The sequence below is a fragment of the Martes martes genome, assembly GCF_963455335.1.
Source record: "Martes martes genome assembly, chromosome: 16".
Classification (NCBI taxonomy): Eukaryota; Metazoa; Chordata; class Mammalia; order Carnivora; family Mustelidae; genus Martes; species Martes martes.
The window spans coordinates 45,894,289-45,918,410 of record NC_137904.1 but is presented as its reverse complement, the minus strand read 5'-3'; the positions used below and the strand labels follow the sequence as shown (position 1 = coordinate 45,918,410).

The window sequence follows — 24,122 nt, the reverse complement described above, 5'->3', positions numbered from 1 at the left end:
CTGCATGACCTTAAGAATGCCCCCGCGCGGGTCTCTCTCCAAACATTCCTCGTCTCCATCTTCCGCGCTCCTGCAACGGCGCGGTGCCGCTGGCCCTTTAAGTAAGCCCGCGAGGCCCCGCCCCCAGCCTGGCGCCCCGCCCCTCCCGCGAGCAGTCCGCAGCCGCCGCTCCTCCCGCCGCGCGCCCCGCCCTCCCCAGCTGTGCACCCTCGGTCCAGCTGCGCGCTCGTCGGGAGTCCCAGACATGTCCGCGGAGAGAGAGGTAGCCGAGGTGGCCACTGTGGTGGCGGCGGCCGAAGCAGGGGCCGGAGAGGACGCCTCTTCTCAGCCCCCGAAAGCCGAGGCCGCTGGCGACGCCCAGCCATCCGCGACTTCCGAGGGGGCCGCCGCCGCGTCGCCGCCGCCGCTGCGGTGCCTGGTGCTCACCGGCTTCGGCGGCTACGACAAGGTGAAGCTGCAGAGCCGACCTGCCGTGGCACCGGCCCCCGGTCCCGGCCAGCTGACGCTGCGCGTCCGGGCTTGCGGGCTCAACTTCGCCGACCTTATGGCCCGGCAGGGGCTGTACGACCGGCTGCCGCCGCTGCCCCTCACTCCGGGCATGGAGGGCGCCGGCGTCGTGATCGCGGTGGGCGAGGGAGTCAACGACCGCAAGGTGAGCGGGACAGGGCAGAGCAGGGCGAGGCTGCCCAGGCCACAGAAGAGTGGGGCTCGAGTGGGCGGGGGCCGGGGGTGTGGCAGGGCGGAAGAAACTGGCACTGACCCGGGCAGACGGGCATGGAAGGCGTTGGGAGGGAGCCTGTGTTACGAGGGTCCCGGGGAACTGGGTTTATATTGGAGGGTAGGTAGTGTAGATAGAGTTATCGCCCCCCTCCCCAACCATTTTTAATTGTGGCCGCCGCCCAGAAGCGGCGGCGGCGGTGGCGGTGGTTTAGGGTTGGGGTGGGGGGACACAATACGGCACCCATGCGCATGCGCACAATGACCTTACAGCTCTCCCCCACCCGCCCCCCGCCCCCTGCCAACACCCGGATTAAAACCACACCTGTACCCCCGCCATCAAACACTGCCTGGGTAATTGTGGCCTGTGACCCTGAGTACGGATTAGTGCTTTTACCCTCGAGGGAGCTTGAGGAGCTGTGTAGTCCGGGTTGGGCGGGGACGCATGACCCTGCCAGAGCCCCAGTCACATGCAGCCCCGTGGTCTGTGGGGGTGTGAGGAGGCCCCTCCCAGAGCAGGGCCAAAGAGACGAGGCACGCCCATCATGGAGGAGAGGGAGCCTGCCACCCGCTTTTCCACTGGATTTACACTGCTGCTCTAATCTTGGCGATGGTGGGGGCGAGATTGGGTCTCTGGATCTTTGTCTTAGGCTCTCTGTATCCCGTGACTGCACTATCTCCTTCTGCAGTGACTCAGCCAGCGGAGCCAGGACCCCAGGCTGCCCTTGGGAACGTTGAGGGGGCGAGAGTGGGGGGAACACGCTTCTGCCTTCCCCTTCCTCCGGGAGGACCCTGGGCTCAGAAACCCCTGCGGTGCCCATTTGGACTGGGGTGTGGGGGTGTGGCACTGGGAGCAGGTTGGCCCAGCTCTGCCGGTCTGTTTCTCCTTTCGTTTATCATTAATCTTGGCCACAAACCCGGACAGCGGAGAGTTCCAAATGAGCGACTTTTTGAGAGACCCGGGGTGAAGCCTTTGCACGTCATTTGTTTGGGTGTTTCTTTTTGGAATCAGCTCCCTGCAAGAGAGGCCCCCTCCGGCGCAGCCTTCCTCTTGTAGGACCTGCTAGTCCCAGGTCCCAGAGCTGGAATTCTTGGATTTATTGTACATGTCCATGTCTCCTCCTTAGAGGGCTTCTGCCTCTATCCAGCTCTGGCCCCACCCTTTCCACTGACTTCTGAGTAATCCCACTCTTGAGAAGGTGCTAAGAGGAATTTGTGTGTGTGTGGTGGGTGAGTGGGGGGGAATTGTAGTTCATGTTTGAAGGCCACCCACCTAACCTCCCTCCCCACACTTTCCGCTTAGTAAATACAGGATATCCTGTCCAGGGCAAGAACCTGATGTAAGAGGCTGGATTCTGTGGGGAGAGCCCTCCTTCCCTCCTGATGTCTGGAAAGGGGAGAGGTCATGGCCCTGCCCTGTGATGGGCGGAGAGGTCAGCTTTAGCCTGGGTAGGTGAGCCTTGCTGTGGGCCACATGGGTCACAACCCTGGCTGACCACTGCACTTTCCAGCAGTCCCGGGCTGTTTCTGAGTCTCCTAGTCCTGAGTCCTAGGGTGGAATGCTTCCATTCCCCAGACCTCATTTCAGGCCAGTGCTTGCAAGGAAACATCCCAGCCTGCCTTCAGTCCTCATCAGTGGAGTATGGGGCTTTGAGGACATGAAAAGGGGGGTGCGTGGGAACCCCATGCCCTCTCTCCATGGATCCCAAGTCTTCTTAATATACAGAATTCCCATCATCCCTGGCAGGGACCAAAACAGACCCGGATTGTCCTGGAATAGCACCCACACTTTTCTCTCCATGGCCTTCAGAGTGAAGGGAGGCCTTGCTTTCTCCAACGATTGCTCCCTTTCCTCTGCCCTCCTCTTGACCCCAGAGGCTAAGGTGGAGGGAGAGATTCTGTTTTCTTAGCTCCCCTTCCCTCCTGCAACGAGGCTCTTGTACAGGTGGCCAGGGCTGGTTGCAGGGACAGGTTGCCTCTTCCTTTTGGACTGGGGCTGTGTGGCTGTCCTTGTCTACCACCCCAGCTCCCTGTCTCTGGGTGAGGGTATTTTCTGGGCCCCCAGTAGTGCTGGCTCAAATGCTTCTCATGAGGTAATTGCACCAACCCTAGAGGCTTTACAGGGACTTTATCGTTGTTATTACCTAATACTGTGAACTCTTTGCTCTGTGCCAGACATTGAGCTAAAAATTACTGAGTGATTTTTTTTTTTTGCCACTTAATCCTCATAATTGCTCTATTTTTTACAGACAAGAAAACTGAGGCTCAACAAGGTTAAATAGTTTTTATTTGCCCAAGGTCACACTGTCAGTAAACAGCAGAGCCCATTTTTTTGACCAAAACAGTTTGATGTCTTTAACAATACTTCGTGTTGCCCTAAGTATAAGCTTCTTGCATTCAGGGATCTTACACAATAGTGAAGCATAAGATCTGTAAAGTCGAGATAAGGATGGTATCTATCTCAAAGAGCTGGGAAGGATTAATTGACTATTTATATGTAGTAAGCTTATTACAGCTCTTAGAATAGGGCCTGGCCTCTGGCAAGCACTCCAGTAAGGGTAAGTTGTTATTGTTTTCCATGGCGTTATTATTACTATTAGCATGAGGACTGTGGCTGCTTTTATTGCTACTTCATTGCCAGGGAGAGGGCCTTATACATAGTAGAAGGTCATAAATCGCCTGTGGGTGAATGAGCGAGGGACTGAATGATGCTCTTCTTTCATTCTTCAAGGTAGGGGACCGGGTGATGGTGTTGATCCGGTCAGGCATGTGGCAGGAGGAGGTGACTGTGCCCTCAGCCCAGACCTTCCAGATGCCTGAGGCCATGACCTTCGAGGAAGCGGCTGCCTTGCTGGTCAATTACATCACAGCCTACATGGTCCTCTTTGACTTCGGCAATCTACGGCCCGGCCACAGCGTCTTGGTACACATGGCCGCAGGTGACAGGCCCCCTCCCTTTATCCCCCTCCTTACCCCACCCAGATTTCCTTGGGGCCCCTTCCCTGCAGCCTGTCTGGATGGTCGTCATGGCAACACCAGGCTGCCTTGGCCTATGGCTCCCAGAGGCCTCTGCCTTATTGTTGCCGTGGTAACATTCAGGCTCCAGGTCCAGCCTGGTGTGCTATCCATAGCAACGTGCCCTCAGCCGGCGGCCCCTCCTTTGCCAGCTACCCTCCCCCCCAGTTCTCAGTCATGGCCATTGGACCCAGTTGTGAGGAGAGAAAGCCTCAAAATGCGCCCAGGCCCATTGAGGATGATGAGCAGAGTCCTTGAGGGGCAAGAATGGAGCGCGGTGGCGGGGTGACTCCAGTTCCCGCCTCATGAGAGGGTCTTGCTGCAGGGGGTGTGGGCATGGCCGCCTTGCAGCTGTGCCGCACGGTGGAGAACGTGACGGTGTTCGGGACGGCCTCGGCCAGCAAGCACGAGGTGCTGAAGGAGAACGGGGTCACACACCCCATTGACTATCACACGACTGACTACGTGGATGAGATCAAGAAGATCTCTCCGAAAGGTGCGGCTGGGGGATGGGGTCTGGGCGGGGGCAGGATGGCCCAGGATAGGGAGGGGCACCTAACGCTGTTCCTGGCTCCCCCCGCCCCCCGACAGGAGTGGACATCGTCATGGACCCTCTGGGTGGGTCAGATACTGCCAAGGGCTACAACCTCCTCAAACCCATGGGCAAAGTGGTCACCTATGGTGAGTTTGCAGGCCGGGGGTGGAGAGGGCTGTGAGGGGAAGCCAGCTGCGTCTGAAGGGCAGACTGCGGAGGCCCAGGGACTCCGGGACTCAAGCGGGCATCAGGGTTAGAGTGAGGACGGGTAAGGCGTCCAGATCGCTGCCTCCGGGGTGCAGCTGATGGCTTTCTCATTTGCTCCTTTTCCTGCGAGTCACACGCGGTGAATTTTGTGTTCTTTCCATGCTCCTCTTTGGGGTTTATTCCAGATGCAAAATCCATCTGCCTGCCTGCCTCTGTTCTGCTCTCCTGGGCTTCTTGGGCAAGCTGCATTTTCATCTGAAAAACTCACACAAAAATCAGCAAATAAATAAAGATGGGGGCAGTTTTGAGTCGGCTGGAGCGCATCTGGGCCTGGCAGCCAGAGGGCAGGGAGTCCTCCTGTCATTCCCCGCACTGCCAGGGATGCTTGTGACTGGCCCTTGGGGGCCGAGGAGCGTTGTTTCGGGCAGGGATGCACCGGGCACCCGGACTCACGGGCCGCGTTGCCTCGTCCCACAGGAATGGCCAACCTGCTGACGGGCCCCAAGCGGAACCTGATGGCCCTGGCGCGCACGTGGTGGAACCAGTTCAGCGTGACGGCCCTGCAGCTGCTGCCGGCCAACCGCGCTGTGTGTGGCTTCCACCTGGGCTACTTGGAGGGCGAGGTGGAGCTGGTCCAAGGCGTGGTGGCCCGCCTCCTGGCTCTGTACAACCAGGGCCGTATCAAACCGCACATCGACTCTGTGTGGCCCTTTGAGAAGGTGAGTGGGACCCCTGCGTGGGGGGGGGGCGCCCTGGGGGCTGGGGTTCCTGGGAAGAGAAGGGCTGGCTCCTTCTGGCTGGCTCTCGGGGGGGACTGGGCAGCCCTGGGAGCCGGGTCTTGTCTTCCTCCCCAGGTGGCGGACGCCATGAGGCAGATGCAGGAGAAGAAGAATGTGGGCAAAGTCCTCCTGGTGCCTGGACCAGAGAAGGAAAACTAGGGCGGGGGCTGGCAGACCCTCAGGGCCCCAGGAAGAGAGACACCGGGGGCCGCACTGTGCTGGTCTCCAAACTCTCACATTTCATCCTCTGTCATCATGCTCTGCCCTCTCTCCCCTGAAGGTCTCCATCCTGATGGCCTCTCCCCAGCCCTGTTCTGTCTTCTGAGGCAGGGCTGCCCCCTCCCCCCCTTCCTGCCCTCGGAAGAGGTTGGGAAGTGACCACTTGGATGTCTGGGCCCTGCCAAGGGGACAGGGAGGGTCAGAGGGAGGCCGGCTGCTTCCTGCCCCCACCCTTTCCCTGGGCCTGCTGTGCTGCTTTTGTGCCAAGGTTAGCCGATCCCTTTCCGTCCAGTTCTGTGTGCTCCCCCTCGCCCCCGCCTCATCTCCCACTCCTGCCCCTGCCCCACCCCCACCCCACCCCCAAAGAATTGAAACGTCAGCTCAGGATATGGGGCCAATCTGTGTGAATCCAGCATGTCCCTGTCTTGCCCTCATGTCCCTTCAACCCAGGCCGACCAGTGCCCCCCTCTGAACTCTGTCGCCTCATTGCATGGCCTTGTCCTCTTGCCCCCATCTCCTTAAGCACACTTGGGCTGCTTCCACCTCCGGGTTTTCTGCCCCTCGTAACCAAGGTTGCCTCTTACAACAAGGGTGGGACTCATACCTGTTCCCTTAGGTCACAACTCTGTGGGAGGGACACAGAGTCCCCCCCCATCAACCCCCCTGCCGCTCCCCACCCTTCACTGAGTTCTCTGGAGTTGTTCTCAGTGCCTTAACAACGGAAAACCTGTGCATGTATGTGTGTGGGGGGGTGTCCCTGTCTCACACCTCCTTCTCTACCCCGTACTCCCCAGTGCCTTCCTCGTTCTGCTGGAGCTGGGGTTTTGCTGCCTCCCAGTCCCACAACACTGCCAAAAATCTGTGTGCATGCCAGTGGCGGGTGGGGGGGCAGCCCCGAGCCGCCTGGGGTCTGTGCCATGTCCTGTCTCTGGGGCTGTCATTTCTCTCTGGGTGGTGGAGGAGGAGAAGAAGGCGGGGAAGCTCTCCCAGCCTTGCAGGCAAGTGTGGCACTTACCAGCCAGAGCTCTGAGAGGCGATGCCATCTGTTTTTTGTTCTGGGACCAAAGTAAAAATCAAATCCCATTTCCCATGTCGTCAAGGGAGGCCCACTGCCTTCTCAGAGCAGGGGGCAGCTTTTCGAACTCAGCCCCAAACTTTGTTTACATGGGTGGGGAGATGGAACAGGGGAATAAAGAGGGGGGTGGTTTAGGACCTGGGCCGCTGGAACCAAAGTGGGGGCTTCCTGGCGTAGGGGTGTAACTCCGTCTGCTCTCTTGGTAGGGAATTAGGTAGGGTTCTTGGCCCAGCCACTGCCAGGGGGAGGTGGGGGGAGGGGCTCAGCCTCTTCATTGTCTAAACAAGGCCTAAACGTGTGAAGTGCGATTTCTGCTTTTGTGTACCCCACCCCATTTTACCGAAGCTGCCTTTGTGTTTGTGTCAATAAAAAGCCAAACCCTGGGTCCTGGATGTTGCCTCTTGAGAGTTGGAGGGGAAGGTGGGCTCCCGGAAGGCCAGGGCCGAGAGTGGATGGTTAGGGTTCCTCCTGCCATGCTCAAATCAAGTTTCCTTTCAGGAAATGAAATGAGAAGAAGGTCACACCACTTTTTATTGTTCTTGGGCAGCGTTTCACAACCCATAATCCCTGCTGCCGTTGACCCGCACGATCTCTTGCACCCGTGCGCCCAACTCCAGTCTGGTTCGAGAGGCTTGGCAGAGGGGTGCGGGCGACAAGGAGGGCAGGCTCTTAGCCTGATGCGGCAGTGAAGACCGCCAGGCCCCGCTGTCCTGGGGGTACAACTCTCAGGGCCTCCACCTCCCCACCTCCACGGGAGGGCTTCTGGAAGTGGATCTCCAGGATGTCCTGCAGCTCCGGGCCATCCAGCACATCGGGAATGTTGAGCACTAGCACTGACTGGGGCACCGGCTGGAAGGTGATCTGGAAAAAGAGCCGGGAGATGGGCAAAGTCTCCTGAGAGTCAGCGACCGGGGGCAGGTGGTGCCCCTGGGGGTAAGGGAGGGGCAAGGAGGCCAGAGAGGCTAGCAATGGGAAGGACAATGGGGTTTGGGGGCTCTGACCCTTTCTGGGCAAGTTTCTGGCAGGCAGACAGGTGTGGGGCCCAGCCCCCCATGCTCTACCTTCCCACTTACGTCAGCCTTCTGGATCTCCCCACTGAGGTAGGGAGAGACTCTCAAAGGGAACTGGTGCTCGCCCAGTGGCACTGTGAACTGGCCAATCTGGCACAGGTACTGGGCCACTGCGGGGAGAGAGAGGGATGGACCTCTAGCATCCAGGGCTCTACTCCCCCAGGGCCCGAGGCCTCCATCAATCCCAGTCTCATGGCAGGGCCCTCACCTGTGTCCTTAGTGAAACCCAGCACGACAGCCCCTCGAAGCAGCTCCCGAGTCTCCACGTCACCACCCCCGTTCCTGGTCTTGCCGAAGAAGATCTCCAGCTTGTCCAGCAGCTCCTCCTCGCTCAGCCGGAGGCCTGCGGGAAACCCACTGACCAGCACGCTCCGCCTGCTTACCCGAGTGGACACCTAGGGACGGACAGGAAGGAGAGGTCCGGCCCTGCTTCCCGGAGCCCCAGTGCATGGCAGCCCTGCATGTCCCAGGACCCTGCTGCTCTGTCACCTGGACGGCGGTCACCACGGGCAGCTCCAGAGCCTGCACTTGAACCCGCAGCCGGCATTCCTCTACGGGGATCTCATGCTCCTTCTGTTGCAGCACCCTCTGGGCCACTAGGGCGGGGGAGCAGGGTCAGTGCAGGGAGGGAAGGGAGGGGAAGGGGGGAGGGAAGCCTCCCAACCTCCCTCCCGGGGCCTCTTGGAGAGCTCACCCTTGGGGTCGTCGAAGGTGACCAGAGCAGAGCCTCCTGGCAGAGGGTAGGAGATCCTCACTTGGGAAACCAAACACTTGGGTGCTTCCTGGCCCTCCTGAGTGTGTCCTCGGAACACCAGGGGGACTGCAGTTGCCACGAATGGGACCTGGAGGTGGGGGTGGGGAGGCTGATGCAGCCTTCAAGGGTGGGAGAGACCCCCTCTGCCCCCCCTCAGGAAGAAAGTGTTCCACGTGATCGTTGCTGGGGATGAATACATTTATTGAAAGAGCTGGGTGAATGAGCACATGAAGTTAGGTCACGCCTGCACTGGCACGTTAGACCCAAGATCTGAGCTTGTCCTTGCACAGCAGCCCTGCAAGTTTGGTAGCTCCACTTTACAGATGAGAAAGCAGGTCCAGAGAGTTCAAGTCACATACTTGAGGTCACACAGCAAGGAGGCGGCAGAGCCAGGAGAGAAACTAACTTCTAGTTCTTCCTCCCAGGCCACACCCCTCTCCCCCCGGCTTACCTGGTCGCGGGCTAGGTCCCTGAGCTCCCTTCTCCGCTGCTGCAGCTCCCGCAGCCGGCCCTTTAGTCTGGCCTGTTCCTCCCGAAGGGCACCCAGGGCCTGTTAGAACAGGGGGGGACATGACAACTCATCCACCTGCCTTCCCCGAGAAGGAACCCAGGGAAAGGGGACCCTACTGTGGAATCTCCCACTAGTAGAGCTGATGCTCAGCTCCAGAACAGCCCAACCCCATTCCCCTTCCCCTGGGCTGGGACTCGGCTGGCCTCATCTCTGGGGGCCTGGCTGCTCTCTGGGGGGTCCAGGAGGAGCCTTGGGTGCAGTCACAGCTGTTTTTTACAGGAGACCTTGCTTTTAACAAACACTGACTGAGCTCCTGCTGAGGGGTGCTGGGCACTGACACAGGGAGACACAGGGACAAGAGGCCAGCCCTCGGGTCTGGAGGAAACAGTACCCCAGACAGTGTACCCTCACACAAGGGACTGTGGAGGACATTGGGAGTGTGGAGGAGGGACCATGCCATAGGACTTAACATCACAAGGGAGGCCTCTAGAAGGAGTGGGGGCTTACAGTGGTAAAATGCCACACTACTAGCTAACATTTATTAAGCACTTACTGTATGTCAGGCGCTGTGCCAAGCTTTTTATTTTTAATTTTTAAAAAGATTTTATTTATTTATTTGACAGACAGAGATCACAAGTAGACAAAGAGGCAGGTGGAGGTGGGGGTGGGGAAGTAGGCTCCCCACTGAGCAGAGAGCCCAGCACTCAGGACCCTGAGATCAGAGGCTTAACCCACTGAGCCACTCAGGCGCCCTGTGCCAAGCTTTTTATATGGAGTGTAACACTCAATTCTTGAAACAACCTTATGAGATAAATTCCCCCTTAACCTTATTTTACAGGTGAGGAAACCAAAGTTCAGACAGGTTAAGTGACTTCCCTGAAGTCATTCAGACCTATCCAGGTTGACTCCAGATTGCTAATCTGTGCTTTCCAGTGAAAAAATCAAGCACCACCCCCTCCACAGCCACAAAAAAAGAAATCAAGCCCAGAGTGGGGGAGCAGTTTACCCCACATCTCCCAGCTTGTCCCTTGACTGCCACTCTTTCCACTGTACTAAGCAGCCTTTCAGGCTGGGTGTGATTTGGAGTGAGTCCAGAGACAGAGAGTGACAACATGGGCAAGGGAATGACACCAGGGACACGAATAAATGCACCTTTGTTTGTGGGATGGAGTAGATGTTAGCTGGCAGGGTTCACTCTGTGGTTGGGAAGCCTGATAAATAAGGTCCGCTCAGAGAAGCGTGAGCTCACTTGGGAAGGCGGGACTCTTATCCCAGTCATCTCTGTATCCCCAGTGTCCAGCAGAGTCCCTGCCACAAAACAGGCATTCAGTCAATGTGTGTTGAATGAATGAATGACTGCAGTGAATGAATGACAGAATGGGGGCATATTACAGAGGGCACTGAAGACATTCAGTGTGAGTTTGCTCTATTTTTTTTTAAGATTTTACTTATTTATTTGACAGAGAGAGATCACAAGTAGGCAGAGAGGCAGGCAGAGAGAGAGAGAGGGAAGCAGGCTCCCCACTGAGCAGAGAGCCCGATGTGCGATGTGCGATGTGCGTGCGGCTTGATCCCAGGACCCTGACATCATGACCTGAGCCGAAGGCAGAGGCTTTAACCCATTGAGCCACCCAGGCACCCGAGCTACTGGGGATTCTAGTTTGCTCTATTTTAACAGAGGAAAGCTAGAGCTTGACCAAATAATGCTGGTTTATGAGGAGTTAGAAAGGTACCCAGTTCTTCGTATTTCTACAAATAAGGTGCCTTAAAGGCCGGTCAGATGACATCAATGAGTGCAGGGAGTCACTGCAGATGATAGGGAGTGCTAGGGACTCACCAACTGGAGAGAGCATGTCCCCACTAAAGTGGCAGCCTCTTCCCAGCTCCAACCCAGACTTTCTCACATGGGAATGTGGTTCCAGTATCCTCTATGTTCCCATTTTTAAAAAAGATTTGATTTTATTTATATATGTGTGAGAGAGTCAGACACTTAACTGACTGAGCCACCCTGGCGACCCTATTGAACCTCATTTTATAGATGAGGAACTTGAGGTTTGTCAGGGCTAATTAATGGGCCAAAGTAAGTCAAACCCAAGGCCACTGAAGACACAGGGGTCAAGGACAGGACGTGGTGGACTCTGGGTTGGAACAACGTGTGGGCATGGAAGAAGCCAAGAGGAAGGAAGAACTCTTTGAGGGACAGAGCCTTAGAAATCTAATCTTTGAGGATTATATTTAGTCAGGGGTCAGGGGGGACAAAAGGAGTGGCAGAGAAAAAAAAAGAAGGCCTGGCCAAAGATAAGGAGGGCCAGGGCCAGGACTGGGGACTGTCAGAGATACAGAGGAAGAGGAGGGATGAAGCAGTGCTTCAAGGAAAGGAGGCTAAAGGGCTCCACGTGCTCATTTGCTTTCTCATTCACTCATTCACCAATTAGCTACGGAGCCGCTACCAAGTGCCAGGCGCTGTTCTAGGCTCTGGAAACACAGTGATGAACACAACAGACACAACTTCCTTGTGGAGTTTATATTCTAGAGGATGAGCCGGACAGGAAATAGAATCAATAAAATCTACAGTATGCTAGTGGTAAGTGTTGTGGACAGAAGTCAAGCAGGGGGAGGATAGAGAATGTTAGAGGACATCTTAAATGGGGTGATCAGAATAGGCCTTGCTGAGATGATACTGGATCACTTACCTGAAGGAGATGCAGGAGAAAGCCATGTGTACACGTTGGGGAAAGTTCTGTGCACAGGAAGAGCAAGTGCAAAGGCCCTGAGATGGAAGTTTTGTCAGGAGGATCTGAGGAACGGCAAGGAAGCCAATGAGTAGGAGCAGAGGAATTGAGGGGCTGGGGGCTGGAGAGGAAGTCGCAGAGGAGGAGACGGAGTTGGCCCATGCCGCATCTTTCACACAATGTGGGGTGGGAAGCCACAGACAGGATGACTTGGCTGTTGTGTGACTAGACTGATGTGGGAAAGGGCACAAGCAGGGAGACCACTGCTGAGGCCATTACAGCGTCCAGGAGTGCCATGTTGGGGGCTTGGACCAGGGGGTAGTAATGGAGGCCGTGAGGGGCCATGGAGTCTAGATGGGTTGAAGTTGCTGATGGAAGAAAGAGAGGAGTCTGGGATGACCCTAAGCTTTTTGGCCTGAGTGACTGGAAGGAATGAGAGCCATTTTCTGAGATGGGGAAGACTGTGGGTGGGAGAGATTTAGGGCAGAAAATGAAGGGTTTATTTAGAACACATTAGGTATGAAGTGCCTATTTGACATGTCAGTAGAGACGGAGGGTAGCAGTTGCCTCTAGGGATCTAGTATTCAGGGAAGATGTCCAGGCCAGAAGTACACATTTGGGGTTTAGTCATGCAGAGGAGACATAGTCACAAAGTCACAAAACTAAGTAAGTTCATAAGAAAGTCTCACACTACTTGAGAGCAACAGGGAGGGAGGTATAGACAGAGGGAGGTCCAAGGGCTGATTTTTGGGGTGCCCACTACTAAGAGGTCAGGGGAACAACGAAGCACCAGCCAAGAATACAGGGGAGGGGTCAGTGCACCTTGAGGGAGAACAGGAGTGTGAAGAAGGGTTTTGAGGGGGAGCCAGCAGCTGGGCCAAACGTTGCTAATTAAGGCCAACTAATATGAGAAACGAGCAACACTCCCGGCGTCAGGACACTCAGTGACCACTGAGCGCCAAAGAAACAGTCCTGGCTTATAAGGAAACAGCCAGAAGTTCATGTACAAAGATTATTATTGTGGCTTTATTTAAAACAGATAAAAAGGGGCGCCTGGGTGGCTCAGTGGGCTAAAGCCTCTGCCTTCGGCTTGGGTCATGATCTCGGGGTCCCCATCTCGAGAGCCCCAAGTTGGGCTCTCTGCTCAGTGGGGAACCTGCTTCCTCCTCTCTCTCTGCCTGTCTCTCTGCCTACTTGTGATCTCTGTCAGATAAATAAATAAATCTTTAAAAAAAAAATAAAACAGACAAAAAGAGGGATGTCTGGGTGGCTTGGCCAGTAGAGCATGTGACTCTTGTTCTCAGGGTCTGAGTTCAAGCCCCACATTGGGTGTAGAACTTTCATTAAAAACAAAATAGGGAGGCCTGTGTGGCTCAGTGGGTTAAGCATCTGCCTTCGGCTTGGGTCATGATCCTGTCGTCCTGGGATTGAGCCCCTTGTGGGGCTCCCGGGTCAGCGGGGAGTCTGGTTAGCTTTCCGCACCACCCCCACCTTGTGCTCTCTCTCTCTCCCTCACAAATAAATGAATACAGTCTTAAAAACAAACCAAAACAATAAAATAAAAACAAAACAAAAAGAAATCTATATGTCCAACAACTGGGGAATAGCTAAATATATCATGTAAACAATTAAAAGACATAAAGAACATTTAACAATATGAAAAAATGCTCACAGTAAGCAAAAAAAGCAAGATATAAAACCGTATAGAAAGTATGATTCCTATTCTGTTGATTTAAAAAGTTTTATTTCATAAGGATCTTTATTAACGCATAAAAATGCATGGGGGTACCTGACTGGCTCAGTTTTGGAAGAGTGTGCGACTCTTGATCTTGGGGTCATGAGTTTGAGCCCCATGTTGGATGTACAGATTACTTTAAAAAATATAAAATCTTGGGGTGCCTGGGTGGCTCAGTGGGTTAAGCCTCTGCCTTCGGCTCAGGTCATGGTCTCATGGTCTCAGGGTCCTGGGATCGAGCCCTGTGTCGGGCTCTCTGCTCAGCAGGGAGCCTGCTTCCCCCTTTCTCTCTGCCTGCTTCTCTGCTTACTTGTGATGTCTCTCTGTCAAATAAATAAATAAAATCTTTATACATATATATATATATATATAATCTTAAAAAAATAAAAATAAAAAGGCATTAAAAAACTCTGGGAAGATAGACACAAAATGTTATTAACAGAGGTTGTCTCTCAAATCCAAATTTAGTGTGATTAAAAGAAAAGGGGTTCCTGAACCCACCTTTCAATATGGAAAGGCCCTTTAAGGGAGTAGTTTTGGCAGAGGTAGAAGATGGGGGTGAATCAAGAATTCTTCCCCAAGAATAATCTTGGGGAACTGGGGTTCTGAAAGGTTGCCAATAACATTAATAATAACAAACACATACTGTATGCTTAGTAAGTGCAAAGCAGTATGCTAAGTTTCTACTGTATGGATTTATGGATTATCTGCTTTAATTTTCTTTTTTTTAAAGATCTATTTATTTATTTGTGAGAGAGAGCGAGCACAAGCAGGGGGAGCAGCAGGCAGAGGGAGAAGCATGCTCCAGGGAGCCCAACGCAAGACTCTATCCCAGGACCCTGGGATCATGACCTGAGCAGAAGGCAGACGCTTAATCGACTGAGCCACTCAGGCGTCCCTAATTTTTTTTTTTTTTTTTTTTTACGATTTTATTTATTTGACAGAGAGACGCACAGCAAGAGAGGGAACACAAGCAGGGGGAGTGGGAGGAGGAGAAGCAGGCTTCCTGCTGAGCAGGGAGCCTGACGCAAGACTCTATGCCAGGACCCCAGGATCATGCCCCGAGCTGAAGGCAGACACTTAACGACCGAGCCACCCAGGCACCCCTCCCCCCCTTTTTTTTCTTGAGTAACCTCTATACCCAGTGTGGGGCTTGAACTCATAACCTGAGGTCAGGATTCACCCACTTTCACCAACTGAACCAGCCAGGCTCCCTGAGCCTGTGATCTCTCTTATTACACTTGCGGGGCAAATGAAAAATTCCCAAGCAAGACATCTGTGTATTTATAACAGATGGAGTAGTAGCAGCAAGGGAAAGACTGCAGAAGCTGGAGAGGGGAGGAGATTCATTCATTCCACGGCTGTTTATTGAGTGCCGACTGCATGCCGGGCCCAGTGCTGGCATGTCTAGGGATCAAGGGTGAGCAGGCTAGACGGGAGACTAGTCTTAGTCTAGCAGGAGTTGGGGCATCATGGATCAGGAAAGGGGAAACCACAGCTTGCAAGGCTTAGGGGAGCTCTTGGAGGAGGAACACGTCTGCCTGTGAGCCGGAAGAGGACCCAGGATTCACCTGAAATGAACTGTAAGGCGAGGAACTGTTCAATTCTAGGATGAAATATAAGGAGGGGAAGTTTGTTGGGCAAGATCTCAGGAGATAAGGGTGTGAACGAGTCCTAAACTTTTTGGGTCACAGAACCCTTTAAGTACCTAAGAACTGAATTCTCTCAGAACAACGCATTCACACAAGGAATTCATGAGCTCTGAGGCACAGGCTATAGGATTGTCTCTGAGGCAATGGGTTAGGGGAGAGGTAATCCCAGTCGTGTCTCTCCCCTGATGTTTAGCAGGTCTAAGCAACAGGCAGAGGCTTGGCCACCAGACCCCGAGATAGCTGCAGATTCCCAGCCAAGGAATGTCCTTCTGCTTCTCCCTCCACCCCCAATACTCTCCTCTTCACTTACGGCATCATCATACATCACTGACGTGGGCCTGGGGTCCGGTTGACAAGAGCCGAGGCTTCAGAGCTGGGCACAAAGTGGCAGTGTCCCCTGTAACTAAACTCTTGCTTGTACCTTCGGAGGTGGCTTCGTCCCCCCCAAGTTGGGCCTGAGGTACACTTCGACGGTTCTGTCTGCAGGCTTTGCTTCCACTTTCATTTCAGCAAAACCCCTGCCGTGTGTTTGCACGCCCCCAGCTGGTCTCCCCGCCCCTGGGAGGAGGAGCCCTTCTGGGCTTAGAAGTTGACCTCACCCACTTGAGGCCTGAGAGGAAGCCACCCACAAGTAACAGCCAAAAGAACGTGGGCCCCTATCAACCACTCATTCCAGCCTATCAAGGCCAGTACAAGCCTGTTGGTAGAATTCTGTTTGCTGTCAAGATATTTCCCTGGAGCCTAGAAAGATGCTGGGCACACACAGACTGAGATTAATTGAGAAATGCAACCAGAACGGTTAAAGCCTCTCCAAGTTCACAAAGTTATACTAACAGCCAGCCATTTGTGGAGAACTGTTCTGTGCCCAATACTGACTCTGCTTCACATGAATTAACTCCGTCTTCCAAACAACCCCACAAAGTTGGTTGTTTTTGCCATTTTACAGACGATTAGTCTAACCATCTGAGGCAGGGTTAGGGTTAGGTGTAGAAACTTGCTCCAGGTCATACTGCTAGAAGTCAAGCACATATCCAAACCTGGTTGGAATAGTATTTGAACTTGGGCCTCCAGGTAGAGTGGAAGAACTTCTAAATTTCTAGTCAGAGGGTTGAAATTTACTTCCATTTGTGACTGAACAGGCAAGCTACTTAGGAGTCTGTCTTGAGAGATGCCCAGTACTTACAGGTGAAGAATCAGAGTTCAGTGCACAGATTTGTTTTCCTACTATCCAGTCCAGGATCTTCCCAGTAATTTACAGACCCAGCCCTTACTCCACATCCCAGGTGGGTATGTGTCAATCAGTGCTTGGTGAACACACCTGTCAGGACTCCTGCTTCCATCTAGGGACTTAGAACCAGACCAGCTGGAGAGAGCCTATCTCACCAGTAGAGCAGGGTCACAGGTATCCAATGAATGGTAAAATGGTAGACCGAAGGGCCATGTACCTTTCCTGTAGCAGTTACACAACTGTGCCCAAGAGCCTTTTCTTGCCGGGCTCTCCTAGGCCATCTGGGGACCTCTTCTGATCTTACTAGGAATGACTGTTCTGGGGCTCAGGCCCTCATTAGTCCCCACCCCTGCTGTCAAGCAGTTCTCCAGGGTGGGCCTCATGAGATCAATACAGCTACTGGCAGGTAACCTCCCAGATATTCTGACCCACTTCAGAGTGGGATTGTGGCACTTTGCTGTTGGTTTGAGGTCCTCAGAGTGGTAGCTCTCAACTGGAAGTAGCCAGTGCCCACTGAGCGGGGCCTGTGGGTGTTCCCAGTGAGGGGGCAGGGAGCAGAGCAGCCCAGGTTCTACCATGCACCCATGAAGTCAGGAGTACTCATTTTTGGGGCAAACAGTTCAGTAGCTCACACCTTACACATCAAGGGCATCCAAATGACGAAAGGATGATCAGGCTGAGGATCAAGTAGTCCAAGTCTCACTAAGGCATTATTTTATATACTTTCCCACAGCCTCTCACCCGCCACCCAATGTCTCATCACATGAATGTTCTTCTTTCCCAGTTTAATAACACACGCCACAGGTAGACAGGAATTTTTGGGGGGGGGGTATTTTTAATGACTGAAACAAAACAGATCTAAAATCGCAGCTTCTGGAAGAACCACTTGTTCTTGCCGGTCTTGTACCTAGAGGCCGGGGGGGAAAAGGAACACCATTGAGAAGAACAGTGAAACCAAATTCCCTCATGGAGGATAAGGCCACCATACTCCAATATCCACCACCAAAGTCTATTTACCTCTCCTCAAACTTGACCTTGGCCTCTCGTCGGGCCTTGCGTTTAAGAGCAGGGTCTCTGAAGACATCCTTGTTGACGACAGTCTTGTCCAAGGGGATATCCACAGAGTACCTAGAAACAATGATGGGGACATCAGCTCACAGGCCACCAGGGCCCTTCATACAGCCCTGGGACACTGGGGTGTCAGGGTCTGTCTCCACAGGATCAATCCACAGAATCTGTGCCAAAGTCCCGAGAATATTCTTTGGAAATTCCCAATTGAATAGGACTCATTTACACAGATTCATACTACTAGAATACTTCACATTTCATTCTCAACTTTTCAGAGTCCCTATTTTTCTAGCTAAGGACTGTCACTTAACTACATCCTTACTATGATCACGGCAGCTGGCCAGCTTTCTATTAGGAGTCTTTTTAGTGTTGTTTGGGTTGTGCCCGGGCAGGGGAAGCCTCACTGCTGATAGTGCAGAGGCTGGGCAGCTGGCTCCCCAGGTCTCACTGCTTCCCGGCACCTAAGAAACAGCTCTGTCCTTTTTAAGACAGCTTTGACAGTAAACATGCAGGCCCCGGCAGTAAACTGTAAGGCATACACTGCTGGGTTTTGCCAATTATTGTTCAGGACTCTCAACCATTTTATTTCCATATAACCTATGCAACAAGGTAAGTGTGTACAGCGCACAATACTGTGGAAGGCCAGGAATGAGAGGGCATGGCAGCACTGTGGAATTAGTTATCGGTGCTGATGGGGGGAGGCTTACTGCCTTTATCTACCAACCCTTTTGGAAAGCCTTCAGTAACTATCCTGGAAAGTGGAGAGTGGCAGAGAGCACACCAGATCCCATGCCCCTGGTGTTTACTCTGAACGCAAGTGAACGAAACGATCTTTACCCAACACTTACAGAATTTTCAGGGGAGGAGATGGATAAAGGGCAAGTTTGGAAGAGATTTTCTATCCCGCTTAGCCAACTCAGGGAAGTCACCACAGAAAAATGGTAGAACAGAGCTCCATGTTGGACCAAAGAGGCAACACTGGAAACCACCATCACTTTGTAAGTGACACATGAAAACGATGTCTCTTCTTCACGCTAGAATGGTTGCAAGGTTGTCTCCTTATTCAACAGGGCAAAGGGGCAAAAAAGAGTCCCTTTCGTTCCCATTTTAAAAAATTATTCATCTATTTTTTTTTTTTAAGATTTTGTTTATTTCAGGGAGAAAGAGAAAGAAACAGCATGAGAGGAGAGAGGGCCAGAGGGACAGAAGCAGGCTCCCTGCTGAGCTGGGAGCCCGAAGGACTTGACTCCAGGACTCCAGGATCAAAACCTGAACCGAAGGCAGTCGTAACCAACTGAGCCACCCAGGCACCCTTTCTTCTTCTTCTTAAAGGTTTTATTTAATTGAGAGACAGCAAGCGTACAAGTGTGCACGTACGCAGAGAGGAGAGTGAGAGGGAGAAGCAGACTCCCCGCTGAGCAGGGAGCCCGATGTGGGACTCCATCCCAGGACCCTGAGATCATGACCTGAGCCAAAGGCAGACCCTTGACTGAGTCACCCAGGCACCTCTCATTCCCATTCTTGAAATGCTCACCTGGTGGGCATGAGGTGATTGTAGTTATAAACTTTCACAAAAGACTTGATCTTTGACCTCTTGGCAATTTTCTTCTTGCCCATGGCAGCTGTCACTTTGCGGGGATAGCGATCAATTCCCGCCACCAGAGCATGGCTGTAGGGACGGTCTGAGGTGCCATCATCAATGTTCTGAACGAGCAAGAATCACATGTCACTGACTAAGGGCCTATTTAGGCCCTGTGCTAGATGGAGGGCTTGCCTAAAAGGAATACCCCCCAACTCCCAGGTCTGAGACCCACTATGGGAAAAACCCTACAAAGCAGACACTCGGGAGTGCCATGCCAGAGCGTGCGAAGAGTAATAGGGAAGGGTGGTATTCATTCCCACAACAGTCTGGAAAAGCTCCTAGGAGGTAAGAGAATTAAAAGGCGCAGTATTAACACTGATGCAGTGCTTGCTTTCTATCAAGCACTGGTGCTTAGGACTCTGCATCTCGTAGCTTCCCCTAGGACTGTACTGCCAGTGAGGGACAGAGGCACGACCCCAAAGCTGGTGGTCTAACTCCAGAAACCAGTGGCGGGGGGGGGGCGGCAGGGGAACAAAGGATGCCCCCTCGAACCCCACCACGGCCGGCAGCAGGTGTGTGTGGCCAGAGCTCGGGGAGCCTCACCAGAGGCTACAAAATGTGGGCAAAAAGCCACCCGTGAAGGGACAGAACATGCTACGTGATCTTTTGGACTGGAAACAATTTCTCCTCCTCTTACAGACTCGCGGCCGCACCACTTTATGTCTCCACACCTCGGCAACAGGAAGGCATCCCCTACAGTGACTTCAGGAACCGGACGTTGACAACCTCTGAAGGGCGATGCCAGACACCAAGCAAGCGCTCCATAAACGTGGCCACTGTTACTTCTTAAAACCCTCCTTGGTAGAGGGCGCCCACTTCCACTCCCATTTGTTTTTATTTTGCACCTTCCTCCCTCCAAAGCCCTCACGCATTCACCCCCACCCGCAATGCTCAGGGACGAATGGCCCCCAGGTTGCTCTAGCACTCCAAGCTTGCAAGCCCTCAGAAACCAGCCCGATTCCCGAGATGCAAACGCGTCGCAGAGGCTCGCGAGGCTGGTACCTTCACGATGACCGCTTTGCGTCCGGAGTAGCGTCCGGCCAGGACCAGCACCACCTTCCCGGGTTTCATGAACTTGCCCATCTCTGCAGAGGAAGAAGAACGGACCGATCAGAGACGCGCAAGCCGAGGCTGTGAGTCCGGAAACTGGGGCTGCGCTCCCGGCCCCTTCGGCCCAGGGCGCCCGTGGGCCCTGCCGGCAGGACCGGACCGCCACGAAGCCGCCAGGGACCGAGCAGTGGAAAGCGCCCGGAGCCGCCCCGCAGCTAGACCCCCCCGACCGCGGATGGCGGCGGATTGGGACCTCCTACCCAAGTCTCTACTCACCGACACCAACCACTCGAGCCTACAGCAGAAAGGAAGAAAGGGCACTTCCGCTAACCTTTCACCCCCGGGCGCGATGATCTCACTTCCGGTTCCGCCCCGCAAGGTTGTCCCGCTTCTCAAAAGCTGTTGTGGGCGGAAGAAGCTGGAGCGGGATTTGGACGCTCATTTATTCAAATCAAACTTTATTAGTAGCCTCAGCAATGGGCAAGAGCAAAGGAGTCCCTTTCTTCCCCGTAGGTTGGAGCGGCGAGGAAGGCCCTAATGCCCGCGGATTTTTGACTCCGCCGCTCTGCTGTACCCTTGGTTGTAGTTCCTTTCTCGGGCGCTAGGAGGGGACACAGTTTTAAATTGACATTTATGCCTTGCAAGTCAGCAAAATAGGACTTGTATTCGTGTGCACTGTTAGGCGTAAGGAGGGAGAGACAAAGATCAATCAGACAAGGGTGCTTACCCCCAATATTTAGAGTCGTGATGTCACAGACATTACCAGCTAGAATAAGCAGTGAGAGGGTGAAGGACAATGATGGTGATAATCACTGAGCACCTACTCTGTGCTAGGGTTTTTAGGTAAGCCGATAGCCTATTTAATTCTCACAACTCTGCATCTTGGCTATTTTCCTCCCATTTAGATATGGGGAAATTGAGATTCAAAGAGGATATGTTACCTATCCGAGGTTGACCCTGATCAGTAGCATAGATGAGATTGAAATTTAGGTTTGAATGCAGGTCTAGTTGGTTCTCAAAGTGAATTATTTCCCATCACTTACTGGAAAATGTTTTTATTTTATTATTATTATTAAAGTAGGCTCCCTGCCCAACGTGGGACTTGAACTCAGGACCTTGAGATCAAGAATGACATGCTCTACCCACTGAACCAGCCAGGCATCCCTGGAAGAGTGGTTTTTTTTTACATGGTCCCTTAGTTGTCTTCTGAGTTCAAGAGAAAGGGAAACCATCTTACAGTTTTGCCTATTGGAACATTGAAGAATCTACAGGATTGGTCTTGGGCAAAATGTGAGAACAATCAGGGTTTCATCAACTCTTGTCTTAAGGCTCTCCAGGGACCAGTTTCCCCTGCAGGCCTCACGACCCCATTCCAATGGTTTATCACAGTAATTACATACTTATATTTCTATATTCAATTACAATTTTTTGTTTTAATTTGGAATATGACGTTTTAGAGTTGGAAGGGACCTCAAAGATCATTTACTCTGGCCTCTGAGAGGACAGTTGCAGAGCAGCAAAGTCACAGATATGGTGATGAAAGAGTAAGCTCCCATTCCCAGCCCACTGCACCACACCAACCTGCCCATTTCCACCTCCATGGTCTGCTCCTAGCCTCCTTATCTGCTGCTGCTGCCTCTTTTGCTGTATATCTCTTGGAAAATAGAAACCAGATCCTGAAATCTTGGACTCTTCTCACAAACACTCTCCAAATCAAATTAGTATTAAATCCTGCGAATTTTTCCTTGTTTTGAATTTTTTCTTTTTCCACCTGCCCCCTAATCAATCCAGCCTCAGATCTTTTTCTTCTCCTCCTCAAACTTTTGTGTGGGTCAGCATTGCTTGCTATGTTTATGAAAGATGGATTTCCAACCTAGGCATATGATCTATAGGACTGATTTTGGGAAGATTTCCTCAACACAACTCTTTTTTTTTTTTTTAAAGATTTTATTTATTTATTTGACGGAGAGAGAGATCACAAGTAGGCAGAGAGGCAGGCAGAGAGAGAGGAGGAAGCAGGCTCCCTGCTGAGCAGAGAGCCCGATGTGGGACTCCATCCCAGGACCCTGGGATCATGACCTGAGCCGAAGGCAGAGGCTTCAACCCACTGAGCCACCCAGGCGCCCCTCAACACAACTCTTAAATCCACCATTTATGTGCTTGAAATCCTTCGTTGGCTCTCTATACCAAAGTCTGAACGCACCTCTCCTTTCCTGCAGCCTAAATTCCTACTCCACACCCTCACATACTGCCCTCCCCCATCCCTCAACTACTCAAATATCCAACCTCTTCTGAGCCCTGGGGTCTTTATTCTCCTCCACTGCAGCCAGGCAAAAACCTATCCAAATCCTATCCAGAGTTCTCCTGAGCAGAATCAATCTCTTCTGTGCTCCCTCAGCAATCTAACCCATACTCATCTTTATTACAGAATGTACTTGGTTTGTGGGTGCCTGGGTGGCTCAGTCCATTGGGTGTCTGACTCTTGATTTCAGCCCAGGTCATAATTTTGGGGTCGTGAGATCGATCCCTGTGTCAGCATAGAGTCTGCTTGGTGTTCTTTCTCCCTCTCCCTCTGTTCCTCACCCCTCTCCCAAGCTTGCACATGCACTCTCTCAAATAAGTAAAATCTTAAAAAAATTTTTTTTGGTTTGGATTAGTGGTTCTCAAAGTGTGGTCCCCAGACCAGCTCCATCAGCAAAACCTGGAACTTGTTGGGATTGTAAATTTTCAGGCCTCACCCCAGAACTACTGAATAAAAATCTCTGGGATGGGACCCAGCAATTTCTGTTTTCACAAGCTATGCAAATCTCCAGTTGGTTTGATATGTCCTTGGTTAGACTGTGTCTTCCCTGAGGGCAGGGGGTCTGTTTTATTTACCTCTTTCCTCAGTATCCAGCCTGGCCCAGGCAATTGGCAGGTATTCAAGAATGAATGAATGCAAAACACCTTAGGAAACTTTATTTAACTTTTTTTAAAAACGATTTTAAATAACCTCTACACCCCACGTGGGGCTTGAATTTATAACCCCAAGATTAAGAATCGCATGGTCTACCAACTGAGCCACCAGGTGCCCACACCTTAGAAATCTTTAAGAATCCTTCGTGGGGGCACCTGGGTGGCTCAGATGGTTAAGCCTCTGCCTTCGGCTCCAGTCATTTTAGGTCGTGGGATCGAGCCCTGTGTCAGGCCTCTGGCTCAGCAGGGTGTCTGCTTGTTGCTCTTTCTCTGGCTCTCCCCATGCTCATGCTCTCTGTCTCAAATGAATAAATAAAATCTTAAAAAAAAAAAAAAGGATGTTTTGCAGATCATACTTCTGTAATAATTGACGCTGTCCTTTCATGGATATATATCCATGGCTCTTTTTCATTCTGTTCTTGCATATGCTTAGACCTAGGCTGTTTCCTTCTCTCCTCCCTTGTCCTCTGCCTCACCCGAAGCCCAAGACAGAGCTCTGTCTTAAGTAATAATGCAAATGATATCAGTGACTACCAGATATCTGACGATGGGATGCTGGCGGGATTGTCTCTATCGCTACACGTTCCCTTTATGTTTCATGAAGAACTTGGAAGAGCAGCAGCTGTCTATCCACCTCCTTGTGGCCCAATCCCTTGGCAGCATACATTTCTGGTGGGTATGTGGGAAATACCTTCTCTTCCCCAAAGTGATGGTGGAGCGAGGTGGATAAAGGAGAGGAACAAAAGATCCGGAAGCAGCATGATACAATGAGATAACATGATGGAATATAAAGACCATAGGATTTGGATTCAGGCAACTTGAATTCAAATCTCGGCTCTTCCATTCCATAAACCTGGACGAAATGTTTACCTTCAGTTTACTCAGCTATAAAATCAGGAGAATATTGTCCTGCCTTACAAGTAGTGAGAATTAAATTAGGATGACTTATGGGGCACCTGGGTGGCTCAGTTAAGTGTCTGACTCTTGGTTTCGGCTCAGGTCATGATCTCAGGGTCTTGAGATCGAGTCCCATGTTGGGCTCCCCACTCATCGGGGAGTCTGCTTCTCTCTCTCTGCCTTTCCCCTGCCTGCTCATGCTGTTTCTCAAAAAAAAAAAAAAAAAAAAAAAAAAGTAAGAAAGAAAGAAAGAAAGATAGATCTTAAAAAAAAAATTTGGG

At 52.3% G+C, this 24,122-nt stretch overlaps 3 protein-coding genes across 4 annotated transcripts; 1 reads left to right on the top strand and 2 right to left on the bottom strand.

The window, feature by feature from the left end:
- Nucleotides 1–207: 207 nt before the first annotated feature.
- Nucleotides 208–6,930, top strand: VAT1 (vesicle amine transport 1). The gene is made up of 6 exons (XM_080826540.1): nt 208–652; nt 3,449–3,656; nt 4,058–4,228; nt 4,324–4,413; nt 4,952–5,193; nt 5,329–6,930. Exons 1-6 carry the CDS (start codon nt 245–247, stop codon nt 5,410–5,412), a joined length of 1,203 nt encoding a protein of 400 aa, XP_080682666.1. The 5' UTR covers nt 208–244; the 3' UTR covers nt 5,413–6,930.
- A 119-nt stretch (nt 6,931–7,049) lies between these two features.
- On the bottom strand, nt 7,050–15,558 carry IFI35 (interferon induced protein 35). The gene is made up of 7 exons (XM_080827489.1): nt 15,312–15,558; nt 8,823–8,921; nt 8,312–8,459; nt 8,107–8,213; nt 7,826–8,012; nt 7,621–7,727; nt 7,050–7,408 (listed from the first exon to the last, which is right to left on the bottom strand). The coding sequence occupies exons 1-7, from the start codon at nt 15,324–15,326 to the stop codon at nt 7,217–7,219; spliced, it is 855 nt and encodes a 284-aa protein (XP_080683615.1). The 5' UTR covers nt 15,327–15,558; the 3' UTR covers nt 7,050–7,216.
- A 1,362-nt stretch (nt 15,559–16,920) lies between these two features.
- Nucleotides 16,921–20,361, bottom strand: RPL27 (ribosomal protein L27). 2 transcript variants are annotated; one of them, XM_080826075.1, is made up of 5 exons: nt 20,266–20,361; nt 19,942–20,024; nt 18,832–19,001; nt 17,247–17,357; nt 16,921–17,136 (listed from the first exon to the last, which is right to left on the bottom strand). In XM_080826075.1, exons 2-5 carry the CDS (start codon nt 20,020–20,022, stop codon nt 17,088–17,090), a joined length of 411 nt encoding a protein of 136 aa, XP_080682201.1. In that variant the 5' UTR covers nt 20,023–20,024; nt 20,266–20,361; the 3' UTR covers nt 16,921–17,087. The 2 variants fall into 2 exon arrangements, with proteins under 2 accessions (XP_080682201.1, XP_080682202.1); XM_080826076.1 differs by having other exon boundaries at nt 20,250–20,266.
- Nucleotides 20,362–24,122: the final 3,761 nt, after the last annotated feature.